Source organism: Tursiops truncatus, chromosome 3 (assembly GCF_011762595.2).
Source record: "Tursiops truncatus isolate mTurTru1 chromosome 3, mTurTru1.mat.Y, whole genome shotgun sequence".
Taxonomy (NCBI): Eukaryota; Metazoa; Chordata; class Mammalia; order Artiodactyla; family Delphinidae; genus Tursiops; species Tursiops truncatus.
Genome location: NC_047036.1, coordinates 161,700,120 through 161,717,475, shown reverse-complemented (window position 1 = coordinate 161,717,475; position 17,356 = coordinate 161,700,120). Strand labels below are relative to the sequence as shown.

Here is a 17,356-nt window from a genome sequence, read left to right as displayed (position 1 = left end):
AATCCCACAAGGCCACAATAAGTGGGTCATAGTTATTCCCCATTTTCAGATGGGGAAACCGAGACCCAGAGAGTAATGAGGGCAGAGGCAGGATTTGAACCCAACCCTGTATGCTACCCAAGACCCCCAGCCAGCTCACCAATAGCCTTCCCTCCCCTCTCTAAAAATGGTACATGTGGGGTGGAGTATGAACCCAGGCCCCCACGAGGCCCGGCTCAAGGGGGCGCCTGGCTTGCTCTGAGTCAAAAGGAGCCCCTGGATGAAATGAATAAGAAAACGGCTTTAACCGTTTCATCGCCGATGGGCTCTGCAAAAACTTCCTGTGGGCTATGGGGGAGGGGCTGGGGGCTGGGTTCCCAGAGGGTTGGGGGGTAGGTACTGCCAATTCAGGGGTGGGGGAAACGGCTCTAGTGACCTTGGCAAGGGATGTCTAAGGCAAGACACCAGACACCGACCCTCGCCGGAGGTAGAGCCCCACTCCTTAAGCTCTAGGCCCCCAGTACTCGGTTCTCAGCCCCCACTGCCTGGAGGGGGGGTCTCAGAGTCCGCAGCCCCCTCCCCAAGGGCTTGAGTCACACAAGGGGAAAGCCGCGAGGGGTGAGTCACGGGGTGGAGAAGGGGAGCGAGGTCGGCTGCGGCCAGGGGACCCTCAAGCTGGCCTGAGTCACGCACGCCAGGGCCTCGCTGACCCCAGCCCCTTCCCCGGAGACCAGGAGGCCAGGAGCGGGCAGCGCATTGTCGGTGGAATACGGAGCTGGAGGAAGAGCGGGAGGGGGGAGGAAGCACGAGCCCGGCCGCGCGGGAAGCTCCGGTTCCCATGGTAACCGAGGGGTCTCTCAGCTCGATGGCGGGGTTCCTCCCTCGTCAGGGACGGTCCCCGCGCGCCGGGGAAGCCCCCGCGCGCTCTATCGAGGGGCCACAAGTTTCAGGTCGGGCAGGAAGGGGTTAACGGCAGCCCCCTCCCGGGTTTCACCCGCACCCAAAGTCCCCGCCAGGGTGGGGCTGTGCCCCGCGCTCCCCCGCGCGCCTAACCCCCGCGGCCGCCCACGCACGCACGCACGCACGCAGCTAGCCCATCCCCCCGCGCTCGCACGCACGATCGCGTCTGGCTCCACGCACGCAGCGACCCCCGTCGTGCCTCACGTCACGCACGACGCACGCGCCCCCGCAGCGCCGGGAGGGGCCGAGAGCGGCAGGACTCCGGGCGCTTGACGCACCCCCCCAGCACATCACCGCCTCCTCACGCTGTCTTGTGTGACTTTGACACCCCCCCACGCAAGGTCACAAACTCTCAGATCCACAGTGTCACACGGACACAGGATACACCTGCCACACGTTGGCACAAACATTAACTAGTCCAGCCAGCTCCGCGGCGAATGTGGGCAGGGTCACACTGTCACACATCGTTTGTGGTAGGGCCATTTTCATACACAGATAGGTGGCATATACAGACACTCCGATAAAGCCACACCATCGAGACAAAGTAAGACACAGATAAAAGGCTTGGACCTCAGGACTCCAGTTGTCACACAGCCACTCCTCTCACATGGAGATTGTAGAAGCACAGAGACACATGCTGGGGACGGACACACGACGGTCATGCTGTCACGCAGACATCACAAGTAGGGCACATGAAGTAAAGTAGGGTCACAGACACAAACCCACAAGGCCACACACAGGGACACCAGATTGTCTCGGGGACATGGATAAACCAAGGACGAACATGACAGGCTCATGCTATCACAGAAAAACACATGATGGAGAGAAGTAGGACACGGTCACAGAAACACAACCTAAACCCATACTGAAGTACTGATTGCCATACATTCACTTCTCACACAAAGAATGACCTAGGGATATAGACACACAGCAAGGTCCCATAAAGAGAAGCATGTGCCCTAGTCCCTGACAGCACCCCCCAAAACCACCAAATCACACACACATAGCCTGTTGGGTAAATTCCCAGGGCCCCAAGACACAGATAGATGCAAACACATAGGCCTGTGCACACACAATCACAGACCCACCATCTCACACCTACATAGATGTGAACACACTTCACATGGACTCAGAGACATGTACAGACCCGGGGAGGGGGTCAGGATGGGAGTCCTGGTGGAATGTCAGTGTCTGGAGAGCAGAAAGCCTGCCAGAGTACCTCATGGTATGGAGCATGGTGTCCACCCTGAGCTTGTGGTCAGCCCCGGGGGTGGGGGAGGGGCACCATCTCCAAATGTGTGAACCTAGGGTCTCCATCCCAGCTCTCATGACTGGGTCTCTGCCCAGATGTGAAGGCCGGAGGGGGCGGGCGGGGGTCCAGCTGTGGCCGCAGGGAGGGGTTGAGTCACCCGCTTCCCAGCAGTACAGCCCAGGCTGGGCCCAGCTGTTCCTGGAAACAGAGAGGAGGGGGTGGGGTCCCCAAACCAGCTGGGGGCTGCTGGTCCAGACCTGCACCCCGTCCTTAATGGAGGCCTCCAGATCATTCCCCAAACTTGGGGGCTCTCTCCACCGAAAGTGGGGGGTTTGAATCCTTCCCCCAAATAAAGGATCCCTGCTTCAAAATGAGGGTTTGTGACCCCTCTCTTTGGATTGAAGGCACACTGATGCCCCCAACAGTGGGGTTCCCTGCGTCACATAATAGGGATTGCTGCTCTTCCCTGCCAACGTAGGGAGCTCCCTTTCCCCCCAAACATGAGATTCCTTGCCGCCCCAAATGGAGGGTTGTGACTCCTCCCCCAACGTGAGGGCACCCAGACCTTCCTTTAAATCTGGGGACTTTTGGCTCCCTGAACATCTATAACGCCTATAATATCATGGCAACGTTAAAACAATTCAAGTCCATGCTCCGAATATTTAGATTCCTCCTAAACATCAAGATCCCTGCGGGTTTTGCAAGTATTGGGGACCCCACTCCCAAATATTTGGCAGTCCTAGCATGTCTCCCAACATTGGGCAACCAGGTCCTCTCACAAATAATCCCAGCCTCCTCTCCTTGTAACAGCCATAGCTCCGGCTCACCTTCCACTTCTGCCTGGTGGCAGGGGGGCCCCGCTTCCCCTTACTGGCAGCACCCTCTCCTTAGTGGGTGCGGGATAAGGGAATCAGCGGCGGCTGTTCTCACGCCCGCCGCCGTAAGGCAGCCTTGTCCGGAAGCCGGCACTGTTGGCCCTTGTCCCCTTCCTCCCTACTCCCCCCCACTCCACTCTACTCCCAGGGGATGGAGGCTGAAAACAACTCGGAAGGGGACGTGGGTGTGTAGACGAGCCTCCAAGGCCCCTGCGTGCGTGCAGTTGTGCGTCTGAGTGGGCTGTAACCTGGAGTCTGGTGCTAGAGTGATTGTGTTCCTGCGATGGTGCGGGGAGCGGAGGAGTGCGGGGGGGAGAGGGGAGCTGTAGTCATCCTGCTCAACCCATTCGGGGGCAGGGTCGCCGAAGCCAGACTCTGGGTTGGAGGGAGCAGCTCCCCGCCCCTCAGACCTAGACCCACCCCCAAAGCAGAGTCCGCCCCTCTCTCTGGGTACAGCTAATAACCTCTAATTACTGCTCATTACCTCGCCCGCTCCGCAGGGGAGGGACTGCCGGGGAACTCAGGCGTCAGAGGTCCGGTGCTTTAACCCCTCCCTTAAAGCCGGATCCACCCAGAACCTCTGTTTCCTCGCCTGCGAACCGGGAATTTAAAGAGCACTTGCTACCTAGAGTCGTGGAGATTTCAACCATCTATATATTTAAATCGCTTAGCGGAGAGACTGCATTTTGTAGGCACCCCATAAATGGTGGCTGCGATTTTATTGTTAACTAGTATTGTTAGCACTTTTTCTTTAAGCCCCCTTCACTGCCCAGACGGGGTCTCAGAGTGGGCCCATCCTTTTCCCCGTAGGCCGCGTTCCTGCTGTCTGGGCGCCCCGGGTGGGCCGTGGCGATCAGGGCGGCCCTGTCCTGGGTTCTGAGGGAGGAGGGCCCAGGCGCGGGGCTCAGGGAGGGGAAAGGGCAGGGAAAGCTCAGTGGAGGACGGATCCAGGCTAGGCAAATAAGTCTGTCCGTTACCTAGGACATGTGTCTGACCCATCCTGCCGTCGACTTAGAACCCAAATCCCCTTGTCTACCCCTAGGCAAGACTATCAAGTCACCTACACTGGGAAGAACCCTTTAGTGTTGTTCCCCCTCCAAGTCCATAGAATATATTAAGACCTGCCCCTCTCCTGCACAAAGGCTCTGATCATAATGTGGCTAGACAGCAGAATTTCTTTCAGCCGAAGGGAAGGGACGAGAATGCGCCTGTACAACAGGGTGGGGCAGCTCCGCCTCCGATGAAAAGGAACGACGGTGAAGTCTCCGTTACCCCAAAAAGAGCTCGGGGAGGAGGGGAGGCGAAGCCACCCTTGGGATGCGCAAGGCTGGCCCAGACTGACCCCTAGCGGCAGGCTGGCGCCCAAAAGCTTCCCGGATCTAAGATGGAGGGTCTGAAGCCCTAAGCTGGTGCCGGGAGGAGATCACGTGTCCAGGGCGGGGCCTGCGCTTAGGGGGCGGGGCGGCGCTCTAGGCCGAGCGGGAGGTCGGGGCTGCGGGCGCTCGCTGGTGGCTGATCTGGACGCCGCTGCGGTGGCAGGGCTCCGCGGCCGGGGTTGAATCCAATCGGGAGCCATGAGCGTGGACAAGGCCGAGCTATGCGGGTCTCTGCTCACCTGGGTAGGTCGGGGGCGGGGCCAGGGACAGGTGTACGCCCTCTCTTTTCGCCCGGGAGCCCCGACCTTGGCTCTGTGCACCCTTCCGTCCTGGGGCAGGGAGGAGGAAGGGGTCGTCGGCCTGCCAGGCCGTTGCACTCTGGCCTGAGCACCTGACCCGTCAAGTGGCAGGTTTCCGTGTAAAGAGCAGGTGAAGCCACGCCCCTTGGTGGCTGGGTCATGTGGGGCGAGGGCACAGGTGAGCTGGCCTGGTCACGTGGTGCCTATGGGGACCAAGTGACTCGCGGTCTGACCTCGCCTGGTCGCGCGGGGTTTGTTGGGCAGAGGTATAATGAGGCCACGCCCCCTCCGGTCCGTCCAGGTGAGCAGAAGCCACTCCCCCACGGAGTTGGCTTGCTGAAGCAACAGGCCAGCCCCCACCCAGCACGTGAGGGTCCTGCTGACCGGAAAAGTCTGTAAAAGGGGTTTTGTTCCGTGGTCCCAGGCCCTGATAATGCCTGTTGCACTTTCCTCTCCCCCACCAGTTGCAGACGTTCCATGTCCCGCCCCCCTGTACCAGCCCCCAGGAACTGAGCAGTGGCCTCGCAGTAGCCTATGTGCTGAACCAGATGTGAGTGGGGCTGAGGGGGAGGGTCCCAAAAGGGTCCCCCAGCAGCTCATCCCACCTTCTCACCCCCAGAGACCCTTCCTGGTTCAACGAGGCATGGCTCCAGGGCATCTCAGACGACCCAGGTCCCAACCGGAGGTTGAAGGTGACAGGTGGACTCATGAATGGGGGACAGACTGGTGAAGAGTTGATCAGGGAAGGGTCAGTGAGACATGTCCTGGGTGATGGACAAACAGATCTGGACAGGAAGAGGGACAGATGTATGGTGACCAGCCAACTATGTATTTATTCCTTCATTCTTCTATTAAGCAGGCCTGGGTGTGCATCAAGGAATAACTCAGACAAAACCCTGCATACACAAACATTAACATTGACTTCCAATGGCAATTAGCTCTATGAAGACAATAAAAGCTGGGCCACGAGAGAGAGCAACTGAGAGTGGGTGGGTGGTTACTCCAGATGGGCTGATCTTACATGATCTCCATGTAAGATTTGGAGGAATAGCATTCCAGACACAGGGAGCAGCAAATGCAAAGGCCCTGAGTTGGAAATAAGCTTGGTGTGATCGAGGAAGGGCAGGGGGGTCAGAACAGAAAGCAAGGGGGCAGGAATGGTAGATGAGATCATCAAGGGCCTGGCAGGCTGGAGCAGGGAAGATAGATTCTATTTTAAGTGCTGTGTAAAGTCAAGGAAGGATTTTAGTAGAGGAAAGACACAAACCTGGCTTGGGCTTTAAAAAGCTCCCTCTGGATGCTTGAAGAGAAATGGAGGGGTGGGCAGCAAGAGTGGAAGCTGGTGCAATAATTCAGGTGAGAGATGATGATGGCTAGGGTCAAAGTGTAGTGGGGCAGGTGGTGAGAAGTGACTGGATTCTGGGGACACGTGAACAAGATGGGCAGGTGGGTAAGAAGGGCAGGCAGCCAGACAGGTCACTCCTAGGAGAGGGGACATACAGACAGAGAATGGGGCTAAACAAGATGAGATGACAAGGGATTGGGAGGCGAGACAGAGAAAAAAAGAATGGGCTAGACAGATTCAGGGTGGGGGCTGCTTGGCCCCTTCTGGGGGGATTTGGGACCCTGGACACAACTCCTTGCCCCTCCCCAGGTCAACAATCTGAAGACAATCTTACAGAGCCTGGTGGAGTACTCCCAGGATGTGAGTAACTGTAAAGGGATTTAGGGGGTTGGGTTGGGAGGAGGGGGGATCCGTCAGCCCCTGATACCCCTTCCTCCTCCCATCCTCAGGTCCTGGGGCATCCCATTTTGGAGCAGCACCTTCCAGATGTGAGCCTTATTGGCGAGTTCTCCGACCCAGAAGAGCTTGGCAAGCTACTTCAGCTGGTGCTGGGCTGTGCTATCAGTTGCGAGAAGAAGCAGGGTATGGGAGGTTAGGGGGTCCCTAGGGGAAGACCTGAGGAAACGCTTCTTGCCCTTCCACCCTCCATCTCAGTCTCCCCCACCTTGACCCCCCAGAGCACATCCAGAGAATCATGACGCTAGAGGAATCAGTTCAGCATGTGGTGATGGAAGCCATCCAGGAGGTAGGTGGGTATGCCCACTGTAGCGAGGAGCTTCAGGGGAGGGGACATCTCCAAGGCAGCTGGGCACAGGCTCTGCCCTGGTAAGGTCTGGGCTCTGTCTGGAACTCAGCTGGCCACATTTCCCTGTCCCATGTGTCTGCCAGCGCCCCCCAGCTCTAAGTCACAACCTAGCACACTAAAAGGGCCAGGCCTCGGAATTCCCTGGTGGTCCAGTGGTTAGGACTCAGCGCTTTCACTGCTATGGCCCGGGTTCAATCCCTGTTTGAAGAACTAGGATCCCACAAGGCGCGCAGTGTGGCCAGGTGGCCGGGGAGTGGGGAAGGACCAGGACTCCCTGCGTGCTGGACACATGAGGCAGCCTCTGGGCTGGGGTTATTGGGGAGGACTGGCTTTGGGGACAGGAGGATGGAGTAGTTCTTAGTCTGGATTGTAGAAGCCTTGGAGGCTGCCCTCAGAGGGCCCAGTTCATCTCAATGTCCTCCCACTGCACCCCCCCCTCCAGCTCATGACCAAAGACACCTCTGACTCCCTGTCACCGGAAACATATGGGAACTTTGATAGCCAGGTAAGGGGTGGGGACCTTGTTAAAGGTCCGACCCCATTACTGATTTTCAGGGCTACCTAAGGAGCAAGGGCTTGACCTTAAGCCTGTAAACCACTCCCATCCTCCAGAGTCCTATCCTCTTCCCTTGCCAGGTCCCCAGGGTTCCTGAATTGCCTTTTCTCCAGTCCCCTCAGGTCCCAGCCCTCTCTTCTTAGATCTTGAGGGTTTCTTGGCTCCCTCCTCTCTGTCCCTGAAGATCCCATCCTCCGTTTCCCCATTTTCCTCCCCTGGATCCCTGAGTTTCTTGTTTCTCCCCACCCTCCCCCCTCAACTCCTCTCATCAGTCCCGCAGGTACTACTTCCTGAGTGAGGAGGCTGATGAGGGTGACGAGCTGCGGCAGCGCTGTCTGGACCTGGAGCGGCAGGTGGGGCCGAGGTGGGGGTCCACAGGTTCTCCCAGGGCAGGGCCGCCCGCATAGCCCCTCTCCCAGCTCCGGCTCGTCTGTATGCCCTGCCCACAGCTGGTACTCCTGTCAGAGGAGAAGCAGAGCCTGGTTCAGGAAAATGAGGTGCTGAGGGAGCGGGTGGGCCGGTCCGAGGGTGAGGGTGCCACCGGCCTCACCTCCAAGAAGCTGCTACTGCTGCAGTCCCAGCTGGAGCAGCTGCAGGAAGAGAACTTCAGGTATGGTCAGTTGGGGACAGGGCCAGCAGGCCAGGGGACTGGGGCAGGCACAGTCCCTTCATGTGGTGCTTCCCCCACCCCCAGGCTGGAGAGCGGCAGGGAGGACGAGCGCGTGCGCTGTGCTGAGCTGGAACGGGAGGTCGCCGAGCTGCAGCAGCGGAACCAGGAGCTGACCAGCCTGGCCCAGGAGGCACAGGCCCTGAAGGATGAAATGGATGAACTTCGGTGAGTGGCAGGTCCCCACCACACACCCCCATTGCCAGAGTGCCCCTCTGATGCTATAGGACCTCTGTAACCCCCAAATTCCTAGTGGGCACCCACAATGCCCTGTTGACTCCACCACACTATCCTGGAATCCACCTTGTCCTCTGGACAACACCAAACTCCCTGGATCCATGGTGCCCCCCAGGACCCCACAGTGTCCCCCTGTTATCCCACATTGTATCCCACATACCTTAGAGCAGGGGTCACAAACCCCTGGGCCGCGGACTGGTTCCGGTCCGCAGCCTGTTAGGAACTGGGCTACACAGCAGGAGGTGAGCAGAGGGCGAGAGAGTGAAGCTTCATCTGCCGCTCCCCATCGCTCCCCACCACTCTCCATCACTCTCCATCACTCGCATTACTGCCTGAACTATCCCCCTACCCCCCGCCGGTCCGTGGAAATATTGTCTTCCATGAAACCGGTCCCTGGTGCCAGAAAGTTTGGGGACCGCTGCCTTATAGGATCCCTGTGACCCCAGCAAGCCTAGGGGGTCATAATGCTCCCCAGACCCCACTGCACCATTCTGGGACCCATCATGCCCCAGCATCCCATGGTACCCTTCAGGACCCCACAATGCAATAACTTTGCCCCTGGTGACCCCTCTGTCCCCCCATCACATGACTGTACCTTCTTATGACTCCACAGCATCCCTGCAAGCACAAAGTGCTTGGTAGGCCCCCATAGCACCCACCCCTCAACCTCACTGTGCCTTCTGTTGCCTCAAAGGGCTCCCCTGTGACCCCCATGGCATTCCTGTAATGTTAAAGTGCCTAATGAGCCCCTACCATACCTTCAAGAGCCCCACAGTGCTCTGCCTCAAAGATCCCCCATGACCCCACCACGGCCCTTGCACCCACAATACCCTTGTTAGGCCCATAGATACATCATGACCCCAAAGTGTCCATGGGGGCTCCTCAGAACCTCTGGGCCCCATCATTCCCCCTGTAACCCCACAGTCATTTTTGTGTCCCCCAGATTCTGATTTTGACCCTGGGCTAACCATTGATGTTTAGGGCTCCCTTTATGCTCCCTAATGATTCCCCCAACGCCACCAGGCCCCGCTGACCCCTGACCCTCATGACCCATCACCTTGAACCCAAATGCCCCAAGGCTGACCTGACACCTTCCCCTGCCCTGAGGGCCTCGCATCCAGGCTGAACCCTTGACCTCAGACCCGCCTCCTCTTCCCATTGCCCCCGCCCGCAGGCAGTCGTCAGAGCGCGCAGGGCAGCTGGAGGCCACGCTGAGCAGCTGCCGGCGCCGCCTGGGCGAGCTGCGGGAGCTGCGGCGGCAGGTGCGGCAGCTGGAGGAGCGCAACGCCGGCCACGCAGAGCGCACGCGGCAGCTGGAGGAAGAGCTGCGCCGGGCCGGCTCCCTGCGCGCCCAGCTAGAGGCGCAGCGGCGGCAGGTACGGGCGGGGGCCTGGACCTGGACTGGGGTGGGGGCTTCTCTTGGCCGGCCGCTGACTTTAGCTCACCCTCAGCGTGGTGCTAAGTCCTTCCACCCAGCGTCTGCTCCCATTTTTATATAGAGGCCACACCCTTTAGGCCAGCCAGCTCCTCCCTAGGCTTGTAAGCCCCACCCCTTAAGCCTCCTCCAAGTTCCCTCAGCTGGTCCCTCTGGCTCCGCCCTTTCACCTTGTACTCAGTCCCTGCCCCTCCTTCCCACCCTGCTGTCCTCTCCCCTCTCCTCTGTTTAGGTTCAGGAATTGCAGGGCCAGCGGCAGGAGGAGGCCATGAAGGCCGAGAAATGGCTATTCGAGTGCCGCAATCTGGAAGAAAAGTATGAGTTGGTGTCAAAGGAGAAGGAGGTGAGGCTGAGGTCCCTCCACCCAAGCCCCACCCTGACCATCGTGGCAGAGCCCATTCCCTAGGACAGCAGTCCCCAACCTTTATAAGATTTTTTTTTAAGGGAACTTTATTATTTTCATTTATTTATGTTTTGGCTGCGTTGGGTCTTCGTTGCTGCACGCGGGCTTTCTCTAGTTGCGGTGAGGGGGGCTACTCTTCATTGCGGTGCGTGGGCTTCTCACTGAGGTGGCTTTTCCTGTTGCAGAGCACAGGCTCTAGGCGCACGGACTTCAGTAGTTGTGGCACGTGGGCTCAGTAGTTGTATCTCACGTGCTTGGTTGCTCCGCAGCATGTGGGATCTTCCCGGACCAGGGCTCCAACCTGTGTACCCTGGATTCTTAACCACTGCGCCATCAGGGAAGCCCAGAAGTGCCCAACCTTTTTGGCACCAGGGACCGGTTTCGTGGAAGACATTTTTTCCACGGACTGGGGGTTGGGGGCAGTAATGCGAGCAATGGGGAGCTATAGGGAGTGGCAGACGAAACTTCACTTTCTTGCCCATCGCTCACCTCCTGCTGTGTGGCCCGGTTCCTAACAGGCCGCGGACCGGTACCGGTCTGTGGCCCAGGGGTTGGGGACCCCTATCCTAGGAGACCGATCCAGCCTCAAGTGGCCTGTTGCATCCCGTCCCTCCAGCGGCTGCTGGCAGAACGGGACTCCCTGCGGGAGGCCAATGAGGAGCTGCGCTGCGCCCAGTTGCAGCCTCGCGGGCTGGCCCAAGCCGGTGAGTTGGAGGCCCATCCCAGGGCCTGGGAGATGGCTGGCCTGGCCTTACCTGGTCTGGTGTGCTGTTAGGGCAGGCAGAAAAGGCAGTGTCCCAGGGCTTGTCTAGGTTGGGGGCAGAGCTAGGCCACATTGGAGGGAGGCTAGAGTGGAAAGAGGTGACATGGGCTGACAGAAAGCAGGGACTGTGTATCGGGGCTCTGGGTGGGGCAAAGGCAAACCCAGGCCAAGGATCATGGCTCCTTGTCATGCCAGGGGTGGGGTTTGGGTCAAGTCAGGCTTTTGGCCGAAGTTGAACCCCCAAAGATGCTTCTCGGAAAGAGGATCCCAGGGATGGGGACAGAAACTGTGCAGCCACCTGAAGACTTTTCACACATTCTCCAGACCCTTCACTGGATCCCACCTCACCGGCTGTGGAAAACTTAGCAGCCGAGATCCTACCTGCGGAGCTCAGGTATCCTGGGGTCACTCAGAGCTCTGGCCCCACTGGGGCCTGCCAGTGCCCACCCTCAGCCCCGTCCCCAGTACAGGTATTTACCACTAGCCAGGCCTGCTCAACTTGGTTCCCAAGTCCTAGCCGGGCTTCTAGGCCCACTCACTCCTAATTCTGCTCTTACCTGGCCAGGGCTCTACCCCTATTGGTGCCTCACCTCTTCAGGATCCGTCCTGAGTGCACAAATTAGATCCAACCCATCTGTCTCCACTCCCCAGGCAAAAATCCTTTGCTCCAGCCCTGCCCACATTGGGTTCTGCCCCCAGGATACAGCCCTGTCCTCAGTATATTCCCTGTTAGGTTCACTGCCCTGTGCGCTGCCCGTAAGAACTCCCACCCCAGCTTTTCACTTTTCAGTGTCTTACTTTACCGGCAGCCGCATCTCAGTGTTCTAACCCTCTCCTGTAGCCCCACCCTTCCCTGGCGCCACCCCTAGACCCAGCTCATGGCTCCGCCCACTTTGCCCCCCAGCCCCACCGGCGCTCCGCCCACCCATGCCTAGGCGCTGTCCCCTGTACTCTAACCCTACCCCAGGGTCTGGCTGGGCTCTTCCCCCAGGGCTCTATCCCTCTCCTGGCCGCGTCTGCCCAGTTTCCCTGCTGGAGCCTTGGTAGGCCTGAGTGGTGACCCATCTCCCGCACTGCTCACTCCTTCCCGGTCCGCAGGGAGACGCTCCTACAGCTTCAGCTGGAGAACAAGCGCCTGTGCCAGCAGGAGGCGGCCGACCGGGAACGGCAGGAGGAGCTGCAGCGCCACCTGGAGGAGGCCAACCGCGCGCGCCACGGCCTGGAGATGCAGCACCGGTGAGGACCCACCTGGCGGAGGGGGGCCTCTCACACGCTTGGAGGGGGGCTGAGGGCGGGCGCAGGCACTAAGTGGGCCCCCCAACCCTGCAGGCTGAACCAGCAGCAGCTGTCGGAGCTGCGGGCCCAGGTGGAGGACCTGCAGAAGGCCCTGCAGGAGCAGGGGGGCAAGACTGAAGATGTGAGTGCCCACCTCCTCCCTGCCTGGCCCTCCTTTGTGTCCCCCAATAACCCTTCTCTCTCTTCCCCCTGCTGCCCGATGCCCCGTGAAGTCCATTGTAAGTATCTTGAGCCCAGGGTGGCACCCCCTACCCTCAGTCTGGAAAGAGGTTGGGACCTCTGGAGCCCTCACTCACCCAGTGCCTCTTCTCTCCTCCAGTCAACCCTGCTGAAGAGGAAGCTGGAGGAGCATCTGTGAGTCCCAGAGTGGGGGTACTCTTCGTGGGGGGAAAGGCTGGGGCAAAGGTGTGGGAGGTGGATCCGGTGTCGATGGGGAGTTCTTGATGAGGAAAGGGAGTCTGACGGGTCAGCTCAAGTGGGGCCTTATAGACTAAGGGAAGGCATATGGAATGTTTTGGGGGAACAATGGGGTGCCACAGAGGAAATTGCAACAAGGTTGTGTGACAAAGTAATAGTCACCTTTTACTTTTGCATTGTTAAAAAGGAAAGTTGTTTTTTTGTGTTTTTCATTTTTGGCCACACTGTATGGCTTGTGGAATCTTAGTTCCCCAACCGGGGATTGAACCCGGGCCCACATCAGTGAAAGCTCCGAGTCCTAACCCCTGGACTGCCAGGGAATTCCCAAAAAAGGAACTATTAAAAAAAAAAAGAAAGAAAGAAACTATTTTAAATGGCTATCACATTTATAGTTTAAAAACCAAAATGTATACCGAGCTATACAGAAATAAAGGGTATACCTCTGAGTGCTCCCTCATTGACTCAGTTTCCACCCCATTCCACCCTCATTTCTATTAGTTTATTATGGAAATCCTTCCAGAATTTTTAAAGCAGATCCAAATGAATATGAATATAGATTTTTACTATCATTCCTTATTTACGCAAAAAGTAGTGTAATATGTGCACTTTGCTTTCCCTACTTAACAAGTTAACTGGAGAAATTTCTCCTTAAGAATAAATAAAGGAGTCCTTCTTATTTTTTTTTTCACATATAGCAGCCTTTGTCAACTGGGGTTCCATAGGGGAACTAGGCCTTACAGAAAATTATTTTCGTGACTATTTTCTCAGTTCTGCCAAGGATGCAATGAAGCTAAGGCCGACCTGGAACACAGAAAGTTATTTCCTTACAGAGGATGGATACCTGGAGGCATTAGGGCTTAATTCTCCTGTAGAATTCTGGTCCAGAAGGTCTGGCCTATAGCATTTTTTGTAATATTGTAATGTGTTTAACTCATTCTTTCTAGGTATTTGCAATTTCAAGCAATGTAACAAAGTAAACCTTGTATAGGCATCATTTTGCTTGTGTGCAAATATACACAAAAATGCAATGGGTGGCTCCCAGGGTACATGCCTTTGTAATTTTAGTAGACATAGCCAGAGGTTCACTATTAGATGCTACACCATGTTCCATGTCCGACACATGATAATAGTCTCACCTACAGGAATCTTTGGGGTTTTGCCACAGGTGGCAGAACTGTCAATTATTAGCTTGCATTTCCTTTCCTGTTTTAAAAATGTTTAAAAGTTTTAATTTATTTTTGGCTGCGTTGGGTCTTTGTTGCTGCACGCGGGCTTCCTCTAGTTGCAGCAAGTGGGGGCTACTCTTTGTTGCAGTGCGTGGGCTTCTCATTGTGGTGGCTTCTCTTGTCATGGAGCACGGGCTCAGTAGTTGTGGCTCGTGGGCTCTAGAGCACAGGCTCAGTGGTTGTGGCGCACGGGCTTAGTTACTCCACAGCATGTGGGATCTTCCCGGACCAGGACTCGAACCCGTGTCCCCTTCATTGGCAGGCAGACTCTTAACCACTGTGCCACCAGGGAAGTCCCATATTTCCTTTTGTTTTATAAGAGATTTGCATTCCAGAAAGATACCTGGCTGCTGGGTAGAGAATGGAACTGAGGGGTTGAGAGTAGAGGGGGCTGGCAAGGGATGATGGTGCCTGGACCAGCGAGTGGGCTGTGGAATGGGGAGAAGTGGACAAATGGGAGGGCTGGTCCAGGGCCCACCTGATGAGGGGTGTAGAGGGTTGGGACTCTGATGGCTGAGGAGATGGTGGGGCCAGCGCACATAACCCCCAGGCTTGGGGTCAGGCAGAAAGGTCTGCAGGGACACTTCTGGCTGGCTGGGAAGGCTGTGGCCACCACTAGGAGAAAAGAAATGGGCCCAGAGCTCAGCCTACTGCTGCCGGTCCCCTGCCCGCAGGCAGAAGCTGCATGAGGCAGATCTGGAGCTGCAGCGGAAGCGCGAGTACATCGAGGAGCTAGAGCCCCCTGCCGATAGCAGCAGTGAGTGGGACTGGGTGGCCGGCTGGGTGCAGGGAGCCCCAAGCTTGGCACAGAGCTGAGGGGCCACCTGTTCCCCCAGCAGCCCGGCGTATCGAGGAGCTGCAGCACAACCTGCAGAAGAAGGACGCGGACTTGCGGGCCATGGAGGAGCGGTACCGCCGCTACGTGGACAAGGCGCGCACAGTGAGGACGGGCGCTGGGTGCCCTACACGCCTTCTGCCGAGGCTGCTGCCTCCCATTGGTTCATGCCTCCTGCCCCCACACCTGTCATATCTAATCATGTCACAGACTTTTACACCACGGCCTGTGAGGCCAAGGTCACCCTGGCTGTGTCTTCCCCAACCCCTAGGTCATACAGACCCTGGAACCCAAGCAGCGGCCACCTGGGGGGGCTCCTCCGGAACTCCACACCCTGAGGACACAGCTTCGAGAGCGGGATGTCCGCATCCGGCACCTGGAGGTGGGTGTCCTTGTCCCTTCTCACTGTCCTCAGCATATCCAGGTCCTTGACTATTGCCTCCTTAGCAGATGGACTTTGAGAAGAGTCGAAGTCAGCGAGAGCAGGAAGAAAAGCTGCTCATCAGTGCCTGGTATAATATGGTGAGTGCACCGTTGCCATGGCTGAAGTATTGGGTGGGCATGGCGGTCCTGTGGGCTCACCTGACCCCAACTATGCCCCTCCCTCCAGGGCATGGCTCTGCAGCAGCGAGCCGGGGAAGAGCGGGCACCTGCCCATGCCCAGTCATTCCTGGCACAGCAGCGGCTGGCCACCAATGCTCGCCGCGGACCCCTGGGACGCCTAGCACCCCTGAACATGCGCCCCACTGACAAGCATTGATGGATCTCAGGATCCTGCCACCTGTCCAGCCAATCAGGGCTTAATCCACCCTGGATTCCCCTGACTCACATGGGGCCCAGCATTATGCCTCAGCCAGTTGCTTGAGAGCCTTGAAGTCATAATCTCTGCCCTTTTCTCTCCCAGGTGGGACGAGAGTGCAGGATGAGGCGGGAGGCAGGAATGGGCCTATTCTTTTTAGCAATGTGATTCTTATTCCTGATTTTAGTGAGCTGCCAGGGGAGAGAGTGATTTTATATTTGAGAAGAAAGATAATAAAGACTTTCAATCTGACCTGGCTGGACTCTGGGCTCTGAGGGGAGGGAGAGAAGGTAGGCCAGGGGCTCAGGTCACTGCTTTTAAGAAAATCCTAGCTTGTGTTCTTACTAAAGTGTGAGTGACCGATAGCACCCCGTAGGAAGTTTGAATCATGTTTGTATCTGTGTAACTGTATGTGTGTGTGGTGGGTTTTGAAGAAGCTTCAGACAAAAATCCCTACCTCAGGAAGCTGTCAATTCCAATGGAGACAGATAATAAACAAAATAGATAAAATATTTGATGTGAGAAGTGCTACAGAGAAAAATAAAGCAGACAAAGTCATGGGGTTGCAGGAGGTGGATTTGGGAGGTGGTGATTTTTTTTTTTTTCTTTGCGGTACGTGGGCCTCTCACCGTTGTGGCCTCTCCCGTTGCGGAGCACAGGCTCCGGACGCGCAGGCTCAGCGGCCATGGCTCACGGGCCCAGGCGCTCCGCGGCACGTGGGATCTTCCTGGACCGGGGCACGAACCCGTGTCCCCTGCATTGGCAGGCGGACTCTCAACCACTGCGCCACCAGGGAAGCCCAGGTGGTGATTTTTAATAAAAGGCCAGGAAATGAGGCCTCACCAAGGAAGTGACAGAATTTTTTATTTTTTTATTTTTTGCGGTACGCGGGCCTCTCAACGCTGCGGCCTCTCCCGTTGCGGAGCACAGGCTCCTCACGCGCAGGCTCAGCGGCCATGGCTCATGGGCCCAGCCGCTCTGCGGCACGTGGGATCCTCCCGGGCCGGGGCACGAACCCGCGTCCCCTGCATCGGCAGGCGGACTCTCAACCACTGTGCCACCAGGGAAGCCCTGAAGTGACGTAATTTAAGCAGAGACCTGCAGGAGGTGAGGCAGGGACCATGTAGGTATCTGGGGAAGAGTGATCCAGGCAGAGGGAATAGCACGTGTAAAGGCCCTGGGACGAGACCTTGCTCGGTGGGTTAGAGGAACAGTGAGGAGGCCAGTGTGGCTGGAGTGGAGTGAGTGAGGGGAAGAGTGGAGAGAGTCAAGACCAGGCAGACTGTCCAGGGCCTTGTAGGGTGTGTGGATTACTTTAGCTTTCATTCTAAGTGAAGTGGGAGCCACAGAGTGTTCTAAGCAAAGGAGCAACATGACCTGATTCAAGTTGTCACAGGCTCCCTTTGGCTCCTATGGGAGGAACAGACTGCGGGGGTGTCAGGGCCAGAGCTGAGAGACCAGGTCACTCGTCCAGGTGGGTGGTTGGGTGATAGGGCTCTGGCCAGGGTGTGGACCCTGGAGGAATGGGAAATGGTTGGATTCTGGATACAGTTTGAAGACTAAGCTGATGGGGTTTGCTACTGGGTTGATGAGAGGGGATGAAAGAAAGGAGTTGAAGGTGACTCCCAGGTTTTGTCCTCATCATCTGGAATGACAAAGCTGACAGAGGTTGGGACAGGTGGGGAGCTGATAGGGAGCTGGTTTGGGGGCATGTTATGTTCGAAGTGCCCGTGAGATCCCCATATGCAGATGTCAAGCAGGAAGTTGGCTCTCTGGGTCTCGAGTCAGGGGAGGGATCCTGGCTGGACTTCTAAATTCAGGAGTCACCTAC

At 57.2% G+C, this 17,356-nt stretch overlaps 1 protein-coding gene across 10 annotated transcripts in view; it reads left to right on the top strand.

The window, feature by feature from the left end:
* HOOK2 (hook microtubule tethering protein 2) overlaps positions 1-17,356 on the top strand; it is a 37,126-nt gene that overhangs the window by 6,143 nt on the left and 13,627 nt on the right. The window contains exons 1-22 of one of the 10 annotated variants that reach the window (XM_073803155.1): positions 3,443-4,685; positions 5,206-5,291; positions 5,361-5,433; positions 6,396-6,446; positions 6,536-6,668; positions 6,764-6,831; positions 7,334-7,396; positions 7,720-7,800; positions 7,897-8,057; positions 8,142-8,282; positions 9,526-9,727; positions 10,019-10,129; positions 10,806-10,893; positions 11,277-11,346; positions 12,051-12,188; positions 12,282-12,369; positions 12,568-12,602; positions 14,566-14,648; positions 14,731-14,831; positions 14,998-15,108; positions 15,174-15,248; positions 15,337-15,777. In XM_073803155.1, the coding sequence (XP_073659256.1) occupies positions 4,641-4,685; positions 5,206-5,291; positions 5,361-5,433; positions 6,396-6,446; positions 6,536-6,668; positions 6,764-6,831; positions 7,334-7,396; positions 7,720-7,800; positions 7,897-8,057; positions 8,142-8,282; positions 9,526-9,727; positions 10,019-10,129; positions 10,806-10,893; positions 11,277-11,346; positions 12,051-12,188; positions 12,282-12,369; positions 12,568-12,602; positions 14,566-14,648; positions 14,731-14,831; positions 14,998-15,108; positions 15,174-15,248; positions 15,337-15,486 (2,154 nt within the window). In that variant the 5' untranslated portion in view covers positions 3,443-4,640 and the 3' untranslated portion in view covers positions 15,487-15,777. Of the gene's footprint in view, positions 1-3,442; positions 4,686-5,205; positions 5,292-5,360; positions 5,434-6,395; positions 6,447-6,535; positions 6,669-6,740; positions 6,832-7,333; positions 7,397-7,719; positions 7,801-7,866; positions 8,058-8,141; positions 8,283-9,525; positions 9,728-10,018; positions 10,130-10,805; positions 10,894-11,276; positions 11,423-12,050; positions 12,189-12,281; positions 12,370-12,567; positions 12,603-14,565; positions 14,649-14,727; positions 14,832-14,997; positions 15,249-15,336; positions 15,778-17,356 lie in introns of those variants that run through there. The other 9 variants (XM_033854094.2, XM_033854093.2, XM_073803153.1 and 6 more) reach the window with 9 other exon arrangements.